Source organism: Pimephales promelas, chromosome 23, assembly GCF_988280905.1.
Source record: "Pimephales promelas chromosome 23, fPimPro1.hap1.1, whole genome shotgun sequence".
NCBI classification, from domain to species: Eukaryota; Metazoa; Chordata; class Actinopteri; order Cypriniformes; family Leuciscidae; genus Pimephales; species Pimephales promelas.
In genome coordinates this window covers 1,111,483-1,134,764 of record NC_142791.1, presented here as the reverse complement: position 1 = coordinate 1,134,764, position 23,282 = coordinate 1,111,483, and the positions used below count along the sequence as shown (strand labels likewise).

The following is a 23,282-nucleotide window of genomic DNA, read 5'->3' as shown; positions in this document are numbered from 1 at the left end:
ACAGTGTCATGTCAGTCTTATGCACACCCCTTCAAATAAAGTGTTACCAAATGGGGAGTAAAAGCCATTATTTATGTTCTGATCTCAGCTATCCTCTTTTTTTAAAAGCTAGGATTCACTGGAGGGTTTTCAGGTGAAAAAACACCCCTCTCTCTCTTTCTCTCTCTCTTTCTCCCTTTTAATTGGCTGTAGAGGCCACAGGTCTGATGTTGATGAAGTCAATGGAGCCGACGGCCAAAAGCACAGTTAATACTCTCGTCTGCGAGGGGTTAGAGGAGCTCATTGCTGAGGATTTCTCGGAAAACATCGCAGGGATTTATCTGAGCCCCGTTGCTTTGATTTGCGCTTTTGTTTTTATTAATGAAACAGTCGTTACACGCTAAAGTAACAGCACTGATAAATCATCTGACTCTCTTTCTCGTTGTAATTGGTCTCTTTCGACATCCTCGGGCTAAACTCTGTTACGTCAGCGTTTTGTTCTGAATGGAGCTGTCTGCCGGCGCGTTATTAATTCATGTCTGCTGCTGTTTCCTCCTCCTCCTCCTCCTCTGATGTTCTCTCAGTGTATTGTCTTAGTTATTTCCTCAAGTATTGTATGGACTGTGTTCTGTGTTAGATTGACGGTGTTATAGGTGATGTTTAGCAGCGTCTTACTTCACAGGTCTTCGCTATTTCTGAACTCTGAATTATTTCTGAAATAATTGTTTTTATAATCTTTACAACGGAACTGAATTAGGGTGACTACCATCAAACAAACCAAATGTGGGACGATTACTACGTTTGTGTGGGACAATGTGGGACATGTTACCAACGCTAAAACATAACCTGAAACTGTTATATAATGTCTATATAACTTAATAAAAACATTTGTATTCTGCCGTTCAGCTGATAAAAATACTTTAGTATAGTTAGTCTCTTCCAGAAAACACCATTACATCACAACATGTCTTTACTATGGAAGCTTGTTTCCGCCACAGAATGAAAGTAAAAAAGGTAATTGCGACTTTTTATCTCACAATTCTGACTTTATTTCTCACAATTGCGTGATGTAAAGTCAGAATTGCGAGATATAAAGTCAGAATTGCGAGATATAAAGTCAGAATTGCGAGATATAAAGTTGTAATTGTGAGTTATAAAGTTGCAATTGTGAGATATAAAGTTGCAATTGTGAGATATAAAGTCAGAATTGCGAAATATAAAGTCAGAATTTTGAGATACAAAGTCAGAATTTCAAGATATAAAGTCAGAATTGCGAAATATAAAGTCAGAATTTTGAGATATAAAGTCAGAATTTCAAGATATAAAGTCAGAATTGCGAGATATAAAGTTGCAATTGTGAGATATAAAGTCAGAATTGCGAAATATAGTCAGAATTTTGAGATATAAAGTCAGAATTGCGAGATATAAAGTCAGAATTGCGAGATATAAAGTCAGAATTTTGAGATATAAAGTCAGAATTTTGAGATATAAAGTCAGAATTGCGAGATATAGTCAGAATTGCGAGTTATAAAGTCAGAATTGGGTTATATAAAGTCAGAATTGCGAGTTATAAAGTCAGAATTGGGAGATATTAAGTCAGAATTGGGAGATATAAAGTCAGAATTGCGAGATATAAAGTCAGAATTGTGAGATATAAAGTTAAACTGAGAGCGTTCACAGACACCAGAATGAACGTGTTCACAGTAACGTTGATCAGGCAGTAATACACTACGTTCAGTTCACGTTCGCCAAAATATGTTGAAATAAGTTCATCAACTATCGTTCATTGAACGCGTTCAGGCACAGCACTGGTGGCAACAGTAGTGTGCTGAACTGTCAAGCAATGTTCGTTTGGCTGCCTGGGTCTCGAGGATATAGAGCCAACAACTTTTTTTTCTTTTTTTTTTTGAGCAAGCATTGATTATGCGTGACACGGTCTCAATTTGCGGGACGCATGACCACCATAACTGCAGTCTTTCATTTGACATGTCATGAGCTGCAAAGTGGACCATGCTTTAAAGGGTTAATTCACCCAAAAATGAAAATTCTGTCAGTATTTACTCACCCTCATGTTGTTCCAACCCCGTAAGACCTTCGTTCATCTTCGCAACACAAATTAAGATATTTAAGATATTAAGATCGCTCCTGCATACTAGTCCATAGGCTTCTTGAGGGAATGACTCGAAAAGTCATTAAAGACATCGTTAAAATAGTCCAAGTGACTACAGGGGCTCAATCTTAACTTTATCAAACGACGAGAACACGCAAAAAACAACAAAAATAACGACTTTATTTCAACTATTGGTTTATTTCTCCCTCTGCTCGAGTCAGATTACTAGTTTAATAGCGTAAGCTTCTGTTATTGTACGTCACACGCATCACACACATGACCAGCGTCGGCCAATAGTGAGCCTACGTCTGACGTAGCTCTACGCAATCACACTACGTTAACTGACTACAGGCCCATGGAGAAGGAAGTGAATAGTTGAAATAAAGTCGTTATTTTTGTTTGTTTCGTCGTTTGATAAAGTTAAGATTGAGCCCCTGTAGTCACTTGGACTATTTTAACGATGTCTTTAATGACTTTTCGAGTCATTCCCTCAAGAAGCCTATGGACTAGTATGCAGGAGCGATTTTAATATCTTAAATAACCTTATTTGTGTTGCGAAGATGAACGAAGGTCTTACGGGGTTGGAACAACATGAGGGACAGAATTTTCATGTTCGGGTGAACTAACCCTTTAAGTCTGGCTCTGTCAGAGAATGTCTCAAATGTCCTCCTGCATTAGTGTGTGTGGTTTAAAACGAAACCTAACACCAGATCTGCTCTGTCCTCAGTGTTGTTGACCCCTCAGTCCTGCAGTGTGACCTCCACGACTTCTCCCCAGAGCCTTTTCAGCACAGCAGATGGCTAAAGCGCCAGCTATCCACGCTTATTAAGACAAACAGCGTCCCTGCGGCTCTAAGGACAATCAACACCTCTCTCTCTTTCTCTTTGCAACTTTCTCTTCACCTTCGGCAATCTGCTTTGACTCCAGCACTCAGTGTCCGCCGTTTGCTGACGCCGCTCTGACTAACATGCACCTCACACTCGCTCTCGGGTTAGCAGGTTTCCTCCTCACCACGCAGCGCTAAATCCATTAAAATGCGAAATCAATGAGACATTAAGTGATCTTTGCATAAAAGCAGATTGTGCTGGCGGCGGTTCGACGTATTTAAAGAGAGAAACTTCCAGAAGACCATCATTTGCTCACATGAGATGAGGCGGAGAGAAAGTTCATGCGCTGTCAGGCTCCATTTGAACACGCTGACTTTCTTCCCGCTCTTCCTCATCTGGGGTCTTTAAATTGAGCTAAATGCTAAATAGCCCCCCAAGAACATTTTCAGAAACGCACATACTTTGGCCAGTGCTGCTAAAACACATCAGTGACGAAAGCAAAAACACACAGGTGTAAGTACGGTCAGATGAGGCGCAGAGAAATCTAATAATCACCGGTGTGGAGATCCATTACACACACAGGACGAGCCGTCTAATGTTACACTGCATGTGGAGAAATCATTAGCATCCTTCGTCCTGTAACGAGAGCTACTTTAACCAAACTGAACACGGGCCGAGATGAAATTATTGCAGTTAAGCCTTCTGATAAATTCATTATTTATGTAAACCACTGGTAAATTCAATCAAAATTTGTCACAAAAGTTGGTAACACTTTACAATAAGGTTCATTTACTAAACATTAGTTTATGCATTAACTAACATGAACTAACCATGAGCAATACATTTGTTACTGTACTTGTTAATCTTTATTAACATTAGTTAATACAAATCTAGCTGTTCATTGTTGTTCATGTTAGTTCACAGTGCATTAACTAATGTTAACAAGATTTTAATGAAGTATTAGTAAATGTTAAAATTAACATTAACAAAGGCTGAAGAAGTATTATTCATTCTTAGTTAATGTTAACTAATGTAGTTTGGACCTTATTGTAAAGTGTTACCCAAAAAATGTATACAGTATGAAAAAATATTAATTTTGACATTTTTTAAAGGCATGTAACAATGACAAACTATAAAATATTAATAGATATTATAACAGTACTGTATGTAAATAATACTAAAATATCTCTGAAATGAGGATGTACAATATTCTGATCTTGATATTTGCCAATATACGTATATCCATTATGGACCAATACAATATGTTTCGAAAAATAAAGTTATATATCATGCATCCCTATAAACTGGAAAATGCATTTTCTAAAGGCATGTAACAATGACAAACTATAAAATATTAATAAATATTTAGGGCTGTGCAAAAATTAATTGCGATTAATCGCATCCAAAATAAAAGTCTGTGTTTACATAATATATTTGTGTGTGCTGTATATAATTATTTCGTATATATAAATACCTATGCATGCATGTATATATTTAAGAATTATTTGCGCTTAAATTCTGTATATATATATATATATATATATATATATATATATATATATATATATAAATAAATACATAATCTATATCATATAAATATAAATATGTTATATATGAATAACACATTTTCTTAAATATATACATGCATGTGTGTGTATTTATATATACAAAATAATTATATACAGCACACACAAATATATTATGTAAACACAGACTTTTATTTTGGATGCAATTAATCGCAGTTAATTTTTGCACAGCCCTATAAATTTAACAGTACTGTATATAAATAATACTAAAATATCTCTGAAATGAGGATTTACAATATTCTGATCTGATATTGGCCAATATATATCCATTATGGACCAATACAATATGTTTAGAAAAATATCCGATAATCATAAAGTTATATATCATGCATCCCTATAAACCACAGCAAACACATAATTGGAAAATGCATTTTGTAAAGGCATGTAACAATGACAAACTATAAAATAGATATTATATGTAAATAATACTTAAATATCTCTGAAATGTGCATGTTCAATATTCTGATCTGATATCGGCCAATATATATCCATTATGAACCAATACAATATGTTTCGAAAAATAAAGTTATATATCATGCATCCCTATAAACCACAGCAAACACATAATTGGAAAATGCATGTAGTCGTAAATATTTCTCCAAAACCAAAGGAGAATTTAGTTTAGCCATGTCCTGTTTACTTGCTTTGTCGAGCTGATTTTTGAGTTGAGTTGTTTTATGTGCTCATCGTGTGTCAGACGATCCAAATGTGAAGCTGAGACTAGTCTCCACATGTTTGACACTAGAGACTCGTGTCTTGTTTGGTCCCATAGCAGGATGAGTTTGCATCATCATTAAGTAAAACACAGACATCATCCCCAATTGTTCTTCAGATGCTCTCACATCTGTCTGAGCGAATGAAGCTCTGTGTTCTCCACACCAGGGAACACCGCACGCGCCACACTCGGCCGAGACGAGCATATGTTTCCTCTCTAAAGTGTTGGCTATTCAGGGTGTGCTGAGACTTGGACGAGACTCTGCGTTGTGTGTGTGTGTGTGTGTTCACATGATTGTGAGCGTGTGAAAGTGAGTGGGTGTTTTGTTAACACAGAGGTCAGACTGTCCTCCGTCATCACAGCACTGCCCCCTTCAGACTCCGGATGGAATAGCATGATGCATGAAGCCCGGTAGCTGGTCCAGATTTAGTGTGTCGTGGTCACACGGTGACGTAAGAGTTCTCACACAGGTGTGTGTGTGTGTGTTTCTTCGTCTGAAATCTGCAGAGACAAATGGCTCCTGATGGCTGATTTGTCAGCAGTCTCATCATGTTCGTTTTTAAGATCACCCTCCAGGCAACACACACACACACACACACTACTGCTCTCAATATTAGCAAACAGACCCTCTACTAGAGCAGACAACGAACAGAGATGGATGTTCATACTGAAAGCAATTTGTAGAAACCTAACGTCATTTGTAATTTTCTATAAGAGTTGCTGATTTAAAGTGTCGCCCGACATGGGCTTATTTTATAATGTTAGTATGTTTTTTAGATCAAAAATAGTCATAATTTAGGAATAAAAGGCATTTTTTCTAGCCTGGTTTGAAGGGGCGTGTCTGCGTGGGATTCAGTGACCCCTCCCACTGCTGTGATTGGCTGACATGCCAACTCTCGAATACTTTTACTACAGCTATTATACGTTTTTACTGTCACAGCTATCGAGATTAACGAATCAAAGTATTTAGATCATTCCCATCACATAAAGTGTTGCCGTGAGCGTTAAGCAGCGACATGAGCGAAAGTTCAACTTTATGCAAATGAGCAGTGGTGTGTGTGTGTGTGTGTGTGTGGGATCCGCTTCCTTTAAAGGAGTGGTTCACTTTTGAAAACTTTTGCTGATAATTTACTCGCCCCCATGTCATCCAAGATGTCCGTGTCTTTCTTTCTTCAGTCGAAAAGAAATTAAGGTTTTTGATGAAAACATTCCAGGATTTTCTCCATATAATGGACTTCAATGGGAACCAAACGGTTCAAGGTCCAAAAGACAGTTAATAACAGTTTCAGATGCAGCTTTAAACGACACCAGACGATGAATAAGGGTCTTATCATGCGAAACGATCGTTTATTATTCCAAAAATGTAACTTTTCTAAGGACAAATGCTAGCCTTGCTCTATTCTATGAGGCGTGTTTGTAACGTCACGTAATACGTAATTACGTTCAAAAGGTCACGGGCGGCGTAGCCGGAAGTACAGAATCAAAAGCGTCTGACATCGTTGTTTTACCTTTTAATTCCTTTTTTTGTAAACGGCGTTTGAGTTAGTTTGCACGTTCAACCTATGCGTTCAACTTGTAAACACTGACTCTGTACTTACGGCTACGCCGCCCGTGACCTTTTGAACGTAATTACGTATTACGAGACGTTACAAACGCGCCTCACAGAATAGAGCAAGGCTAGCATTTGTCCTTAGAAAAGTTACATTTTTGGAATAATAAATGATCGTTTCGCATAATAAGTCGATCGTTTAAAGCCCTTTGAACAGTTTGCACTGAAACTCTCATTTGGTTCCCATTGAAGTCTATTATATGGAGAAAAATCCTGGAATGTTTTCATCAAAAACCTTAATTTCTTTTCGACTGAGGAAAGAAAGACGTGAACATCTTGGATGACATGGGGGTGAGTAAATTATCAGCACTACTCCTTTAAAGTTGCATACTGCAGTGCAACCAACACAGTCTCAAGTGATCCTTTTCATCGTAGCTTCTGTATGCAAATGAGCCCTGCTGTGATTGGCTAACACCTTTGCATATAAAAATAGACCATTTCAGGCCATTTCCGAATCATCAAAGTCCTGTGTTAGGAGAGTGTTTCCTTGTGTTGTGTTTTGTCACACTGCATATCTCTCTTTCCTAGTGGTGTGTGTTTTTGATCGTCTCGTAAGGTCTGTTATCTCACATCTCTGGAGTGTTCCACGTGCTGCTACGGTCTACTGTGCTTGACCTTTGACCCCATGCTTTTATTTTGACGCCCATCTGACCACTGGAGGAGAGAATAGCCCTACATAGGTCATCTTTTAAAAGGTGGAGATAAGATTTAGGGTCAGGACAGCCTTTGAAATATGACTTCTTATATATTTCTTATATTCTCTCTTGGACAAACGGTTGACAAATGATCTTTTTTCACCCCATGTTTTAGAAATATCATATTTGATAGCACAATAACGTATCACAGTTGTATGGGTGTGAATATGTACAGTATGAAGAAAGCACTTGATTCATTAAAGGTCTGACTAAGAACACACTTCATGCCAATCCTCCACTTCTCAGCACACGGCTCTTGTGAAATGATCAGAATGGTGTGTGTGTGTGTGTGTCGTGCGACTGAAAGAGCATCCTGTCTTTATAAACAAACAGTGAGTAAAGTGTTTATCCTCCTCTCCGGCTTGTTTTCCTTTGTGTTTTCACCGTTGGCCTCCTCTTAACACCCAGGAATAGAAAATAATTTTCCCTCGTGAGCGGCAGAGAAAAGCGTTTCTCTTTCTCTCATTATAATGAAAGCACAGACAGATCCTTGTTAAGCCCGGATCATCTGAACGGGTTAAACTTCTTATTTCATAAATATGAAAAAAAGAAAAAAAAGACAATCCCACGGTCAGAGATGGATTCAGGGATCTCCAGCCCCGCATTTACATTAAAACGGGAGCTTGTTATACGGTGAAATTTCAATGAAGGCACCGCAGAACGCATTTAATGAAATTCAGATGTGGCTCCATGAATCTCATTAAGAGTCTTTGTGCTTTCCTGCTGTCCGATTTCCCCCCTCGTCCGCCCGGTCGAGAGAGATTTCATCAGCGCTCGGCTTTTAAGAAGACAATGTCCGTTCAGATCTGAACTCCCCACGCTCGCTCGAGTTCAAAAGCCGCACGACTGACTCTTCCTCTGTTTCTGTCTCTCTTCACAGGCTTTGGCTTCGTAACTTTCGAGAATGAAGACATTGTAGAGAAAGTCTGTGAAATTCATTTTCACGAAATCAATAATAAAATGGTAAGTGTCTCTACACGTTTTCAATTTCTGAAGGTGATTGTGGGATTAATATTTTATTTCCCATTTAACAGCATGCGGTGAGTGTGTAAACAGTGTTGGGCGGTGGCCAGAAAGCGTGAAATTGTGTGTGTGAAAAACATTTTGATCCGTCAACAAGAGTCAGAAACTTTCCCCTCTTCCCTTCATATAGAAATGCTTGAATCATTACCGATGTTCGTGTCTCAATCCGCTCCCTAGTTCACTAGTCAGGGCACTGATCAGGGAATTGGCCGTTTTAAAGGGATAGTTCACTTTGAAATTAATGTTTGGTATGTTTTATCTTACCTCAAATGCATACAAGGTTTGTTTCCGCAGTAGTTTCAATTTTGATATTTGTAGGTCAAACCGTTCAGTCATATAATGGAGGTCTATGGTCACCACTTCAAAGAGCATGCACAGAGAAGTCCAAATTAAACATGATTTAATGACTCGTAAATGTAAGTACACATTGATGGCCTAAGACACACGAAACGAGCGGTTTGTGTGAGAAAACGAACGGTATTTATATCGTTTTTACCTCTTGTAACCACGTACAGCCGAAGCGTCCTTACCCTCAGATCACTTGGATGTGTTGCTGTGGTTACAAGAGGTAACATACATACCAAAAATGTATTTCAAAGTGAACTATCCCTTTAAAGGCTGCCTTAATCGCAAAATTCTTCAAGTGCACTGAAATCACTCACTAAAAAGTAGAGCCCGACCGATAAAGGATTTTGAAGGCCGATACCGATACAAATATTTTTGGGTTTTAAAATCCGATATTCCGATATATCGGCCGATATTTTATTTATTTATTTATTTTTTTAAACTGAAGATGATTAGTCACAAATTTTGTTCTGCTTATTTGAGTTGAGAGAACTGATGGGGATGATCTTTTAATTGTTATTCAAGCAATGTATGTATCGTGACCAACTCAACGAGTGTAGAGTGCCCTCTGGTGGACAAACTATACAACTCCAACACTCGTGACATGGTTCGTCCGTTTTTATTTTATTTTTTAAATATTCATTTATCGGCCATTATAACTGCCCATACCGATAGTTTCGAAAATGCCTAATATTGTTCTGCCGATATATCGGTCTGGCTCTACTAAAAAGTCCCAAAAGGCACCAAGAAAATCAGGACCCAACAGAGCTCACCATTACATAATTTCTGAAGTGTGAAACAAATCACGAACATGTGATTAAATGTGTGTTAAATTATGAACATACATCGCTACACAGGTAGTGAACACAATCTAGATCTGCAATCTATATGTTTTTTTTACGACTGAAATGTTGCAGGCATACCGTATGTAACGTGCAAATTACAGTATGAACCAGAATGTACATGTTAAAAAAAAACATAAAATGTCAGAAAGAGATCAGTTCTGCTGTTCATAAATACCAGTTGTGACATCATACAACAAATCAATGAGCCAGCCAGGGTTGCATGAAATCGTGTGTACGATATACTGATTCTCGAGCGAGGGATCTGATTGAAACGCACACGTCGAGTTCATTAAATAAGGATTATCACCCCACAGGCCCTCCATTATTGGGCAGCACACGGGACTGGCGTGCCAATGTTAACTTTCAGCTTGCAAATAAATGTTTCTTCTTGTAATCAGGTGGGAAAAGACCCGGGCTGAATCTGAAATCGGCCCCCTATATACCCTCATATTGGGCATTATTCAAGGGGACATAGTGGACGTTATTGAGTGCTCTCGGACGTTAGCGGCGCATGGGTTCCCTCGATCGAAAAGCTATGCATTTTCCCCGTAGTTATAAAAAAATAAGATCTGTGTTCAACAAAGAATTTTGTCTAATCGAGATAATAATCTTTACAAGTTAATCCAAAATGTATACATTTTGAAGCCTATATGAAGTGTAAAAACCACCAGCAGGTTATAACTGTGCGTTTTATGTCATAGATCAAAACGTGAAAATATTTAGAGGCTTTGTTCACCACAGACCTTATTTCAGGCGATTTAGCAAAAACACATTCAAAAAACCCATAGACTTCAGAGCGAGGGAAGCGGGAGTTTGCATTGCATAGTCGATTGCATTGTTACTTGATTTGTCAAAGTGTGCAAATTTCATGGCTTCAAATGTTTGTTTTAAATGCTAAATATCCAGTATTCTCATACTCTCTATGCAGAGTTTTACACCTTAAACGTCACATAAAATTGGATAAATAAAGCGTCAGCTAAATGAATAAGTTGGCTATTTTTGGCCAGATTTAGCTGAAATATGTGAACCTAATTGAGAATCTTTTGTAAACAATGTAATATTATATTTAACTAAAAATGAAACAGTTATTTTAATTACTCTATCAATCAATCAAAAAAAAAAAAAAGCTTTCTTGAAGATAAGAAAATAAGATTTCTGTTTGAAATAAATGTTGTACTTTTGAACTTTCTATTGAAAGTGTCCTAAATAAGTATCACAGTTTCCACAAAAACATTGAGACAATAAGAAAGGTTTTTTTTTAGCACCAAATCAGGATATTAGTATGATTTCCAAAGGATCATGTGACATTGAAGACATGCTGAAAATTCCATTTTCCCGTCATGAATAAATTCAAATTAAATTGATATTAAAAAAGAAACCACTTTCTATTTATTTTAAATTGTAATATTTCACAATATGTCTGTTTTTGCTGTATTTTTAATCAAATAAATGCAGCCTCGGTGCGCATAGGAGACTTTTGAATTGTTAAATGTAATTTAAATTGTAATATTGAAGAAATAAATGAAGAAAAGTGTGTACAAATGGATAGGAATGTGTTTTACGTGTAGAGGAACGTCCCCTGGCTCTCTCTGCTGTGATTGACAGGAGTCCACGAGGCTCATGGGACACCTGTGGGGTAGCAGAGGATCAAACCCCTCAGGATCTTCCGTCACAGACAGGTTGTTCCTGAGCCCAGGGACAGATCCGTGAGCGCGGAGCCATGCGATCGATTTCCCAGTGATAGTCCATCATGTGCTTGTATTGTGCAGAGGGCGGCGCAACCTTTCATTTCTGTTCTGATTGTCTCTCCTGTCGTCCATTCACTGACTGTGTAAGAACAGCACAGAGCGCTAATGTAAGGTAAATAACTGTAATGCTAGAAAAGGCTGTTTGTTTATTGGAAATGACGAGACCTGATTGCTTTCTTGCTTTGCACTTTTGCCGACCAGTGGAGCTTCACATGAGATCGAGGCCGTGTTCACACTTGGTTTGATTTCTTGGTCTGAACCAGAGTACGCCACCTTAGAGGCTAGCGGTGTGATCATTTTAAAGTTGCCCTTGAATGTGTTGAAATAATATTTTCATTTTGTGATATCATATCTGGCATATTTAAGGGCTTTTAAAATGCTAAAATGGTTTTACAGGTCCATTTTCAACAATCAAATGGTCTGATTTTACCTGAAGGCTCGTGGAGTTCTGAGGAGTTCTGCTCTGATTGGCCGAAGGGTCGTGAATAGTAATGAGGAGTTCTGCTCTGATTGGCCGAAGGGTCGTGAATAGTAATGAGGAGTTCTGCTCTGATTGGCCGAAGGGTCGTGAATAGTAATGAGGAGTTCTGATCTGATTGGCCGAAGGCTCGTGAATAGTAATGAGGAGTTCTGCTCTGATTGGCCGAAGGCTCGTGAATAGTAATGAGGAGTTCTGCTCTGATTGGCCGAAGGGTCGTGAATAGTAATGAGGAGTTCTGCTCTGATTGGTCGAAGGGTCGTGAATAGCAATGAGGAGTTCTGATCTGATTGGCCGAAGGGTCGTGAATAGTAATGAGGAGATCTGCTCTGATTGGCTGAAGGGTCGTGAATAGTAATGATGAGTTCTGCTCTGATTGGCCGAAGGGTTGTGAATAGTAATGAGGAGTTCTGATCTGATTGGCCGAAGGGTAGTGAATAGTAATGAGGAGTTCTGCTCTGATTGGTTTCAAGATTTTTAAAGATGAACATTATATCAGCATCATTGGTTATCGGACAACATTTATTGATTTTTTTAATTGATTGGTTATCGCAAGATATTGGATATTTTATTGTGCGTTTCCTGTTTTTCCATTATGCTAATCTTTAACAAATTTCGAAAATGAATATGTTTTTCATATTGTAATAATCTACAGACCTACAGACCTTAAACACCCCAAAACCACCACAGTCCCTGAAGCTTCCAATAATTAGATGTTATTTACAGAGATGCAAACCCAGAGTCTCCTTGTGTCTTCATGTGATGATGGTGAACCTGTTTGCCTGGCTGAACATCTCACCGGGTGTCCATCTACCGCACACACACACACACACACACACACACACACACACACACACACACACACACAGATCTCGCCATCAATTCACAGGCTTTTCAAGTCTGATTAGTCCTGCTGTCTCTTTAGTGCATTCTCTTTTTCAGTCCAAAACTTTTTCTCAGCCAAGTTTGACTTGTTTGGTGATTGTTGAGTCCAACATGACATTTCGTGAAGCTTTAAAATGCAGGTTAAATTCAGAAAACTCGAGCAGCTTCTTTGCTGTTCTTCTGTTTTGGTAGATCAGAAGGAACCAGTGCCTCTAAATGGACTCTAGAAACTGGTTTTAGAGAAGTGCTTTTAGATTTTATTCTCAAATGTGTCATTAATGGTCTAAATGAGGCATGAGTTTTATCTGACTTGTTCATTTTGTTGAGGCGGCTGCTGACCAATTATAGCTCAGAGAGAAGCAGATTTCACTACTTTTTCTTTTTCCTCACTTTGTTCTTTCCACAAGTGAATTGTTAAATCTTCTTTATGAATATGTGATTTTGAGGTGTTCCTTATTTCATTTAGGCGTTTTGTGATGCAGCAAAAATTCAGAAGGCCAAAATCTTCGACAAAAACAGTGACATCTAATTAGTGCTTCTGTGTTTTTTGAACGGGTTAATGTGTATTTCATGCACTTTTTATAAACGAATTGGAGTGGAAATTTAATTTTGTAATTAAGAACGCTGATATAAAAACTACCTCATTGTTCTGTTTGTAAAAGTTTATATGCAACTCTTTTAAAAAAAAAAAACTTTGGTTTTCGGCTAAAAAAAAAAACTTCAGTTTGGATAAAAAAAAATGCTGAAAAATACCAAAACATGTTGAGTATAAATTGAGATCCTGAAGAGTTTGGATGATTATTTTGAATGGTTATCTTTCTCTCCCCCACACACACTGCAGTGGATTGATGAGACTGGTGAAAGCATCTCTCTGAACAAGTGTGTGTAGAGACGGTTGTAGTATTGAAACGGCTTATTGATGTCGCAACAGATGTAGTGGAACAGGCTGAAGAGTTTTTGAAAATGGTGTAATGTTTGGGGTTATGAAGGGGGTGCTGGGGTTAAAAAAGACTGAGATAACCTTTTTAGACAGCAGCAGCATGTGTGTGTGTGTGAGCAGATAATAGCCCGTGATTTTACCTCCTGGTTTATGTCTGGCTAGATGAGTGTTTGCCATCCAGAATTAAACCCATTGAAATTGACATGCTGCACAACAGTTGTCCAAAACACTCGTTCACTAACACATCTGTACATCTCTCTCTTTCAGCTCGTGAATTATAGAAGTAGTTCACCTGAAAATGGACATTCTGGGCTTTTATCATTATATATTTGGAAAAGAGCAGCTGAGCGCTTAAAGGGATAGTTCACTTTGAAATTAATTTTTGGTATGTTTTATCTTCCCTCAAGGGCATCCAAGATGTAGGTGTCTTTGTTTTTCGCAGTATTTTCAATTTTGATATTTTTAGGTCAAACCATATAATGGAGGTCTATGGTCACCACCTCAAAGAGCATGCACAGAGAAGTCCAAATTAAACATGATTTAATGACTCGTAAATGTAAGTACACATTGATGGCCTAAGACACGAAACGAGCGGTTTGTGTGAGAAAACCAACAGTATTTATATCGTTTTTACCTCTTGTTACCACAAAGCGCCCAGGGATCACTTGGACGTGGCTGTGGTTACAAAAGCTAAAAACGATATAAACACTGTTCGTTTTCTCACTCAAACCGCTCGTTTCGTGTCTTAGGCCATCAATGTGTACTTACATTTACGAGTCATTAAATCATGTTTAATTTGGACTTCTCTGTGCATGCTCTTTGAGGTGGTGACCATAGACCTCCATTATATGAACGGTTTGACCTAAAAATATCAAAATTGAAACTACTGTGGAAACAAAGACATCTACATCTTGGAGTAAGATAAAACATACCAAACATTAATTTCAAAGTGAACTATCCCTTCAATATCACCTTTTGTTTTCCATGGAGTCTATTAATTGAACAAGTTACTAGTATTAATTAACACCTCATTGCTATTCTGTAGTAATTATAATGCATTTACATGTTATAATATTTCACTCATTTAATGAATCCAGAAATATCTCATGTATTCAGAGCAGCGCTGACGGCACAGCAAGCTGAACTTCAGTGTGTGTGTGTGTGTGTGTGTCCAGCTGTGCCAAGCAGCATCTGTGCAAGTCTCAATGGGAGATGATCTGCAATGTGTGTGTGTTGTGAAAGGCCAAGCAGCACACACACTCACACACAGATGGACGGGCCCTGGGCAGGCAGACAAGTCGATCAACACAGAGGACAGATTCAGCCAAGTGCAAATGCATCGTGTTCTTACCATAGAGGCGCTGTCAGCACGTACACACACACACACACACACACACACACACACACACTCCTGTAAGCATGCAGATGTGCTTGGTAAATAGGATCTTCTGCCTGCTAGGCCTGTCAGGAGGAACGCCTCTCCTCGTCTGACCCGGTTATCCTCATATCACCAGCAGAGAGAGCGAGCGTCTGTCTCTGTGTGTGTGTGTGTTTGTTTGGGTTTGATGTTTTCCGTTGTGTGTTTGTTTATTTCTCCCCTTTGCTATAGACATGTTGTCTTCCCTCTCGCAGCTCTCTGGAGGAATATTCCTCCGTGCCGTCGGCTGTCCGCTCCGAGGGTGAAATGTCAATCAAAGAGCGAGAACATGAGAATCACGGGGCGGAAGCAGAAAGGCGGATTTAGAAAAATGTTTGATAAATGCTTTGGATACACAAACGCACACCTATTTGTTAGGCTAGAAAAGTACACAAAGCTCAAACTGACAGAGCATGAGATATAGTGTGATTCGAGCTCTGTTCCAAAATTTCTCATTTATTAGGCATCATATTTACGGTCCGATGACCTCCAAACAAGTTCAGGAAACCTGTCGAGAGCACGGCCATACTTCATCCAGAGATATTGTACATTTCTTTTTACAAAAAAAACAAGGCTGCATTTATTTTAACAAAAACTAAAAACGGTGGTTTTCTGAAATAATATTACAGTTTAACCCTCAATAATGACCCGAAGCGTTTAAATAAAAAAATGTTAGCTTCATCGGAATGGTCCGAAACTTGGTGACTTTAATGGTACTTGGTATATGAACACCCAAAAGAATTGGGGTCTAAGTGGTCATAAAAAAAAATAGTCGCACTCAGGACCTTTGGGTCAAAAATGGCCCGCATAGGAAATGAATGGGAAATTGGCAAAAATGTGAAAATACTGAGTTTTTTTGTGCGTACAATCTACAAATCAGCAACGATCTTGAAAAAAAGCACACAATGGTGAAGGGGTGAATTTATAAAACATCAAGAGTGCAAAACAGACAAACACACACACATACAAACACACCAAAAAATTCAGATTATACATGTGTTTTGCATTTTTAAAAAGCTCAGTTTGTCCACGAGATTGCATCCATCTAATTTCAAAAATTGCTTTTATGAGGCCTAGGCTTGACTCCAAAATGAAATACAGCTTTAAAAAAAAAATAAAAAAAATGTCTATTATATTCAATGGGGGAAAATTTGTTCATAATTATTGCATTAATACTAATTATAAATTTTTGTATTTTTGAAATTTTCTCAAAACACCAAAAAATATTATAAAAAAACAAGTAAAAAAAAAAATATGATTTTCTTTTTTAAATATGAATCCCGCCCTTTGGGTCAATTTTGACTCGAAATTCCCGAGTGTGACTGTTAAACGAAGAACCCCAGAGGGTTAAAATAACCATTTTAATATGCATTAAATATAATATGCATTATAAAATGAAATGTATTCATGTGGGAACAAATATGAATTTTCAGCATCTTCAGTGTCATGTGATCCTTTAAAAATCATTCTGATCTGCTGATTCGTAAAAAAAAAAAGATCAATTAAGAAAAATATTGCTGATGAATAGAAACATGTATTTAAAATAGTACTATTGTCTTTATTAAATTGCATTCTTGCTGAATACTGAATAAATGTATTGCTTTCTTAAAAAATTAATTACTAACTGACCCCAAACACTCATTTGTGTGAAGTATTTAATATTTATTCATCATGGTATTATTTTCTGTACTTCCTTGATTGAATGCTGATTGCAATTTAATTATTTATTTAATTAATCAAGCATTAATGTTGTTTATCCAACATGCATAATTATGCTAAATCATCTAGTATTATATTGCATGTTCTATTTATTTTAGTTTGTATGAAGTATGTGTGTGTGTGTGTGTGTGTCCACAGGTAGAATGTAAGAAGGCCCAGCCGAAGGAGGTGATGTTTCCTCCAGGCACGAGGGGGAGGGCGAGAAGTCTTCCGTACACCATGGACGCCTTCATGCTTGGCATGGGCATGCTGAGTGAGTCTCACACACACACACACACTGGGCACTTAAGGTGATGACTTGAGACAAATGTCTGTCTGTGAACGTGTCTGTGCCGTGGGATTCTTCAGCGCTGATGAGCAGATAAACGTCTGTATTAATGACTCAAATGAAGAGGAAAATTAGGCTAATGCTCAGTGCAGCGTCTGCCTGACCTCTGACCCCGCTAATGAACAAGAACTTACAAACCTGCTGCCATGATCACATACACAATCATATTGAGACGTTTAATATATACAGGCTTTTAAAAACAATATTATCCTATACTAAACCTAAACTAATCTGGACAAACTATATATCATTCGAAAGCTTACAATCTCTAGTTTCCATATTTGATTTTCAGAGGAGCCGTAATTTATCAATTTGTAACAAGAATATTTTCATACTCCTGAGGCGTGTTTAGACCTTTATTTTGATATAGTGATGAACATGAAAAATCAATCAAAAAAAGGTCTGACATTTTTTTAAATATAAAGAAAAAAATGATAGATTCACCATTTGTGATGTTGCAGCGAGTGAGCTATAACGCGCATACTTGTTCTTTTTATGTTTCTTAGAGGTTGAATTCATATCAAAATCTGCCAAACCATCTCATATTACTCCTGAATAGGGTGTCTATTTCATAAATTGTGTAAATGATGGTTCAGATCACTCAAACACATATGGAAATGGAGGCGCCCTTATATGGGCAGTGATGGAGTCTGGTTGTGCCCTAGTGGAAGCGTTCGGTACTGCGGCCAAACAACATCTCACTGAAAGCTCATTTTTATGTCAATATCAACCTAAAGTTTGAACCACAACTTGTTTAGATTTTTGGCTTTGATTTTTTTTTTTTTTTTTTTGTGCAGTTTTAGAGTCACCCAGGTTTTGAAAATACATATTTTATATAAAATATGAACAATTAATTTTTGTACATTGTGCATTTTCATAAACTCAAACTTCTATACCTTTTTTTTTCTGTTTCACTTTCTTAATTTATTTCACGAGAAATAAATTCTTTAAAACGAGACCAATCTTACGTCCATATTCCCTAAGCATTCTTGAAAAATAACCATTTAAGTTTGAAATGTGCATTTCCATTCATATTTAAAAAAGGGGGTGACACATAACAGGACTTTCAATTAAAAAAAAACACATAAATTTGGCATATTTGATAAAATTTGATTGTATTTAATTAATTTATTTTATATTTAAACCCTGAAATAATGAGATGCACACAGATCCCTGATACTCAAATTTAAACAATGCGTGAACTTTCTAAAAGTTTTCGTGGATTGCTGCTGTGGAGGAATGAGAGAGAGAGAGAGAGAGAGAGAGAGAGCATGAAGCACTCAAGTGAAAATATTAACTCAGTTCTTATCTAAATGAAACTGGAGAGAACAGGACGACCAGACTGAACTTACTACAATTTGCATATGAAAAAAAGTCTGCAGATCAGGGCTCATTATTTAAGGAACTGTACGTTTCTTATACGCCAAATCTCATTAAAGCCGCCGCGTTCACGCTTTTGTTTACCACTGCTAATCGTGTCATTTATCTTTATAGTGGGGCGCCGCGTGTATGTTTGCGGAGATTAATACACATTTGAGCTGCTGCCTGCTTCTCCGCCGCAGATGTATAATTGATTTTAAAGTGAATCTGAGCTGTTGAGCCATAAAAGAGGTATATTAGCCCGCACATTAATAATGCAAATCAGAGCCGGAGATAGCAGCCGCCAGGGGAGGACGCAGCCTTTTTACCCACAATGCACCGAGATACGGACAGCTTAGCTCTTTTCTTTTAATCTCTTCTCATCTTGTTTCATTTCTTCTCTTTTGTCTCGTTTATTTCTCTGTTCTTTTCTCTTCTCTTTAGTCTCATTTGTTCTCTTCCTCTCTGCCGTTTCTTCTCTTCTGTTTATTTCTCATCCCACTCTTCTTCTTTTTTACTCATTTCTTTTGTATTTGTCTCGCCTCGTCTAATTTTTTATCTCCTCCTTTCTTCTGTTCTTCTGGTCTTGTCTCATCTCCTCTCCTCTGGTCTCTTCCAGTCTTTTCTCTTTTTAACTCGTTTTTTTATTTTGTCTCGTCTTTTTTTTCTTCTCTTTTCTGCTCATCTCGTCTCATTTATTCTTTAAATAGCTTATTGTTTTATCTTTTCATTTTATATCTCTTTGCATCTTCTCTGCTGTTTCTTTTATTTTTTAATGTCTCATTTCTTCTCTTTTGGTTTGTTCTCATCCCTTCGGTCTGCCTTATTTGTTGTTCAAATGTTGTTCTCGTGTGTTTTTTGTTTGTTTGTGTCTTTCTCTTTTGGTCTCTTCTCATCTTGTTTCATTTCTTCTTTTGTCTCGTTTATTTCTCTGTTGTTTTCTCTTCTCTTCTCATTTGTTCTCTTCGAATTTTTTGTCTCTTCCTCTCTGCTGTTACTTTCTTGTCTCGTTTCTTCTCTTCTGTTTATTTCTCATCCCACTCTTCTTCTTTTTACTCATTTCTTTTGTATTTGTCTCACCTCATCTAATTTTTTATCTCCTCCTTTCTTCTGTTCTTCTGGTCTTGTCTCATCTCCTCTCATCTGGTCTCTTCCAGTCTTTTCTCTTTTTAACTTGTTTTTTTATTTTGTCTCGTCTTTTTTTCTTCTCTTTTCTGCTCATCTCGTCTCATTTATTCTTGTTTATTCTTTAAATAGCTTATTGTTTTATCTTTTCATTTTATATCTCTTTGCATCTTCTCTGCTGTTTCTTTTATTTTTTATGTCTCGTTTCTTCTCTTTTGGTTTGTTCTCATCCCTTCGGTCTGCCTTATTTGTTGTTCAAATGTTGTTCTCTTGTGTTTTTTTGTTTGTTTGTGTCTTTCTCTTTTGGTCTCTTCTCATCTTGTTTCATTTCTTCTCTTTTTGTCTTGTTTATTTCTCTGTTCTTTTCTCTTCTCTTCTAGTCTCATTTGTTCTCTTCGAATTTTTTGTCAAAATGTTTTTTGTTCTCTTCCTCTCTGCTGTTACTTTCTTGTCTCGTTTCTTCTCTTCTGTTTATTTCTCATCCCACTCTTCTTCTTTTTTCTCATTTCATTTGTATTTGTCTCGCCTCGTCTAATTTTTTATCTCCTCCTTTCCTCTTTTCTCCTGGTCTTGTCTCATCTCCTCTCATCTGGTCTCTTTCAGTCTTTTCTCTTTTTAACTTTTTTTTTTTAATTTTGTCTCATCTTTTTTTCTGCTCATCTAATCTTGTCTCATTTATTCTTGTTTATTATTGTTTTATCTTTTCATTTTATATCTCTTTGCATCTCCTAATATCTTCTCTGCTGTTTCTTTTATTTTTGAATGTCTCATTTCTTCTCTTTTGGTTTGTTCTCATCCCTTCGGTCTGCCTTATTTGTTGTTCAAATGTTGTTCTCTTGTGTTTTTTCTTTGTTTTGTCTTTCTCTTTTGGTCTCTTCTCATCTCTTCATGTCTCATCTCACCTCATGTTGTCTTGATTGTTCTCATCTTGTCTCTCTTTTCCTCTTCTCTTCAAGAATAAAACTTTTTTTAGACACATCACACACACACACACACACACACATTGCTCTGTGCAGGGTGGGAGAGATGTTGTGGTATCTCCTGGAGTCGTGTGTTTCCCGTGTGTGTGTGTGTGTGTGTGTGTGTGTGTGAGCACATCCTCTCTGGAAGACCCTTTTTTTAGCAGTGTATTCTGTGAGAGCTGTCAGAAGTGTTTTCATTGCTGTCAACTGATATTGAGCGACTCACGACAGGTTCGGGAAATCAGAAGTGTACATATGCCGGCTCCGCACGAAGGTGTGCTCGCAGTGATTTCTGACATCTGTGTGTCGTGATTTATTACCGAGCAGTGACTGCTGTTTCACGTTCTTGTTTTGGAAAAAAAATGAAATTAATACGGCATGTACATTTCAAAAAGAAAACACGAGAAAATAAGGCCAACTATAACGTACATCAGTATCTCTCTATCTCTCTCTCTCTCTCTCTCTCTCTCTCAGAGAAAAACAGATGGCAATGAAATTCCCTGAAGTTGCCTCTTCATTTAAAGTGCTCGCGTGCTCGAACACACACAGTTGTGATATTTATCCTCCTTTTCAAGTGAAGTTGCTCTTCTGATAGTCTTACATACAGTATAAACACCCTCGTCCAGACATGTCCAATTGATCAGGGTTAAGCGTGATGAATTTACTTCATAAGGCAGAAATATAAAGCAGAAAACTCACTGATGCTGTTTCTGTGTGTGTGTGTGTGTGTGTGTGTGTGTGTGTGTGTGTGTGTGTGTGTGTGTGTGCGTGTGTGTGTGTGTGTGTGTTTGTAGGTTATCCAAACATTGTGGCAACATATGGTCGTGGATACACAGGATTTTCTCCAAGCTACAGCTATCAGTTTCCAGGTGAGTCTGTCTATCTATCTATCTATCTTTCTATCTATCTGTCTGTCTATCTATCTATCTATCTATCTATCTATCTATCTATCTATCTATCTATCTATCTATCTATCTATCTATCTATCTATCTATCTATCCATCCATCCATCCATCCATCCATCCATCCATCCATCCATCCATCCATCCATCCATCCATCCATCCATCCATCCATCCATCCATCCATCCATCCATCCATCCATCCATCCATCCATCCATCCATCCATCCATCCATCCATCCATCCATCCATCCATCCATCCATCCATCCATCCATCCATCCATCCATCCATCCATCCATCCATCCATCCATCCATCCATCCATCCATCCATCCATCCATCCATCCATCCATCCATCCATCCATCCATCCATCCATCCATCCATCCATCCATCCATCCATCCATCCATCCATCCATCCATCCATCCATCCATCCATCCATCCATCCATCCATCCTTCCATCCATCCATCCATCCATCCATCCATCCATCCATCCATCCATCCATCCATCCTTCCATCCATCCATCCATCCATCCATCCATCCTTCCATCCATCCATCCATCCATCCATCCATCCATTAATCTGTTTATCCATCCATCCATCCATCCATCCATCCATCCATCCATCCATCCATCCGTCCATCCATCCATTAATCTATCTATCTATCTATCTGTCTGTCTATCTATAATGTAATCTATCAGTCTTGTTACTGTAATTAAGCATAATTTTGGGAGTTTGTTACTTGCGCACATGTGTGAAGTGTGTGTATGACAATGTAAAAGCTGTGTGTGTGTGTGTGTGTGTGTGTGTGTGTGGGCGTGAAGGTGAGCACATTGCTCTGCAGCTGGTGGCAGATATTAGTGTTGATATGAACGTTCTGTGGATGGCCACCTGTCTGCTGAGATCACGAGCAGAGCTAATGGGTTTTTCTTCTGATGGATGTTTTGATGGACGCTTCATAATGTAGAGCACATGTGTAGTTATTAGGAATAGGATAAGCTAATTTTTAAAACTTCATTTTTGTATTTTTCATTAATGAGGGCATCACAGAAAGAGATGTGTGTGTAGAGGGTTTTATGAGCCACATATTGTTTTCTTTCTCACAGAGCCTTGTATTTATATTCAGAATAGTTATAAATTATATTTGACTGGGTTGACTCATCCTGATGCATAAAAGGAAACACGTACACACAAGCTGACATTCTCATTCACACAAACACACACACATTCACTCGCACAGAAGTGTGCTCTGATCTGTGGTGAGCCTCAAACTCTTGCGCAGTTACTCATCTTTATGTGACGGCACCTGACATCGAAATACCATAAAATCACACTACACCAACATCTGTCTCTTTCTCTGTTTTTTTTTAGTACTAAAACTAGAAATGAACCCTGAAACAGGACAGCAGTGACACACACACACAGGGGTGTTTTCACTCCTATAGATTTGTTATAATGTCTTATTTTCTTCTTGGTCTGGTTCGCTTTCACAAGGCAACCTTTCATAGCCTACCAAAATGCTCTCGGAAGTCACATGCAAGTACAACTATCCTCTTATTGGTCAGTGTTTCCTCTGCGTCATCCATCAAGATGATTGACAAGTTCGTTCCATGAGCTTATTATGGCTCTATTTGTAACACACAAAGACTTTACGAATGTAGCCGTCATTTCCGTTGTTAAATTCTACACT

The 23,282-nt window shown here is 37.9% G+C and overlaps 1 protein-coding gene across 2 annotated transcripts in view; it reads left to right on the top strand.

The window, feature by feature from the left end:
• Positions 1-23,282, top strand: part of msi2a (musashi RNA-binding protein 2a) — a 225,030-nt gene that overhangs the window by 135,649 nt on the left and 66,099 nt on the right. For both annotated transcript variants that reach the window (XM_039675722.2, XM_039675723.2), the window contains exons 8-10: positions 8,402-8,484; positions 17,060-17,174; positions 21,490-21,564. In XM_039675722.2, the coding sequence (XP_039531656.2) occupies positions 8,402-8,484; positions 17,060-17,174; positions 21,490-21,564 (273 nt within the window). The remainder of the gene's footprint in view (positions 1-8,401; positions 8,485-17,059; positions 17,175-21,489; positions 21,565-23,282) is intronic.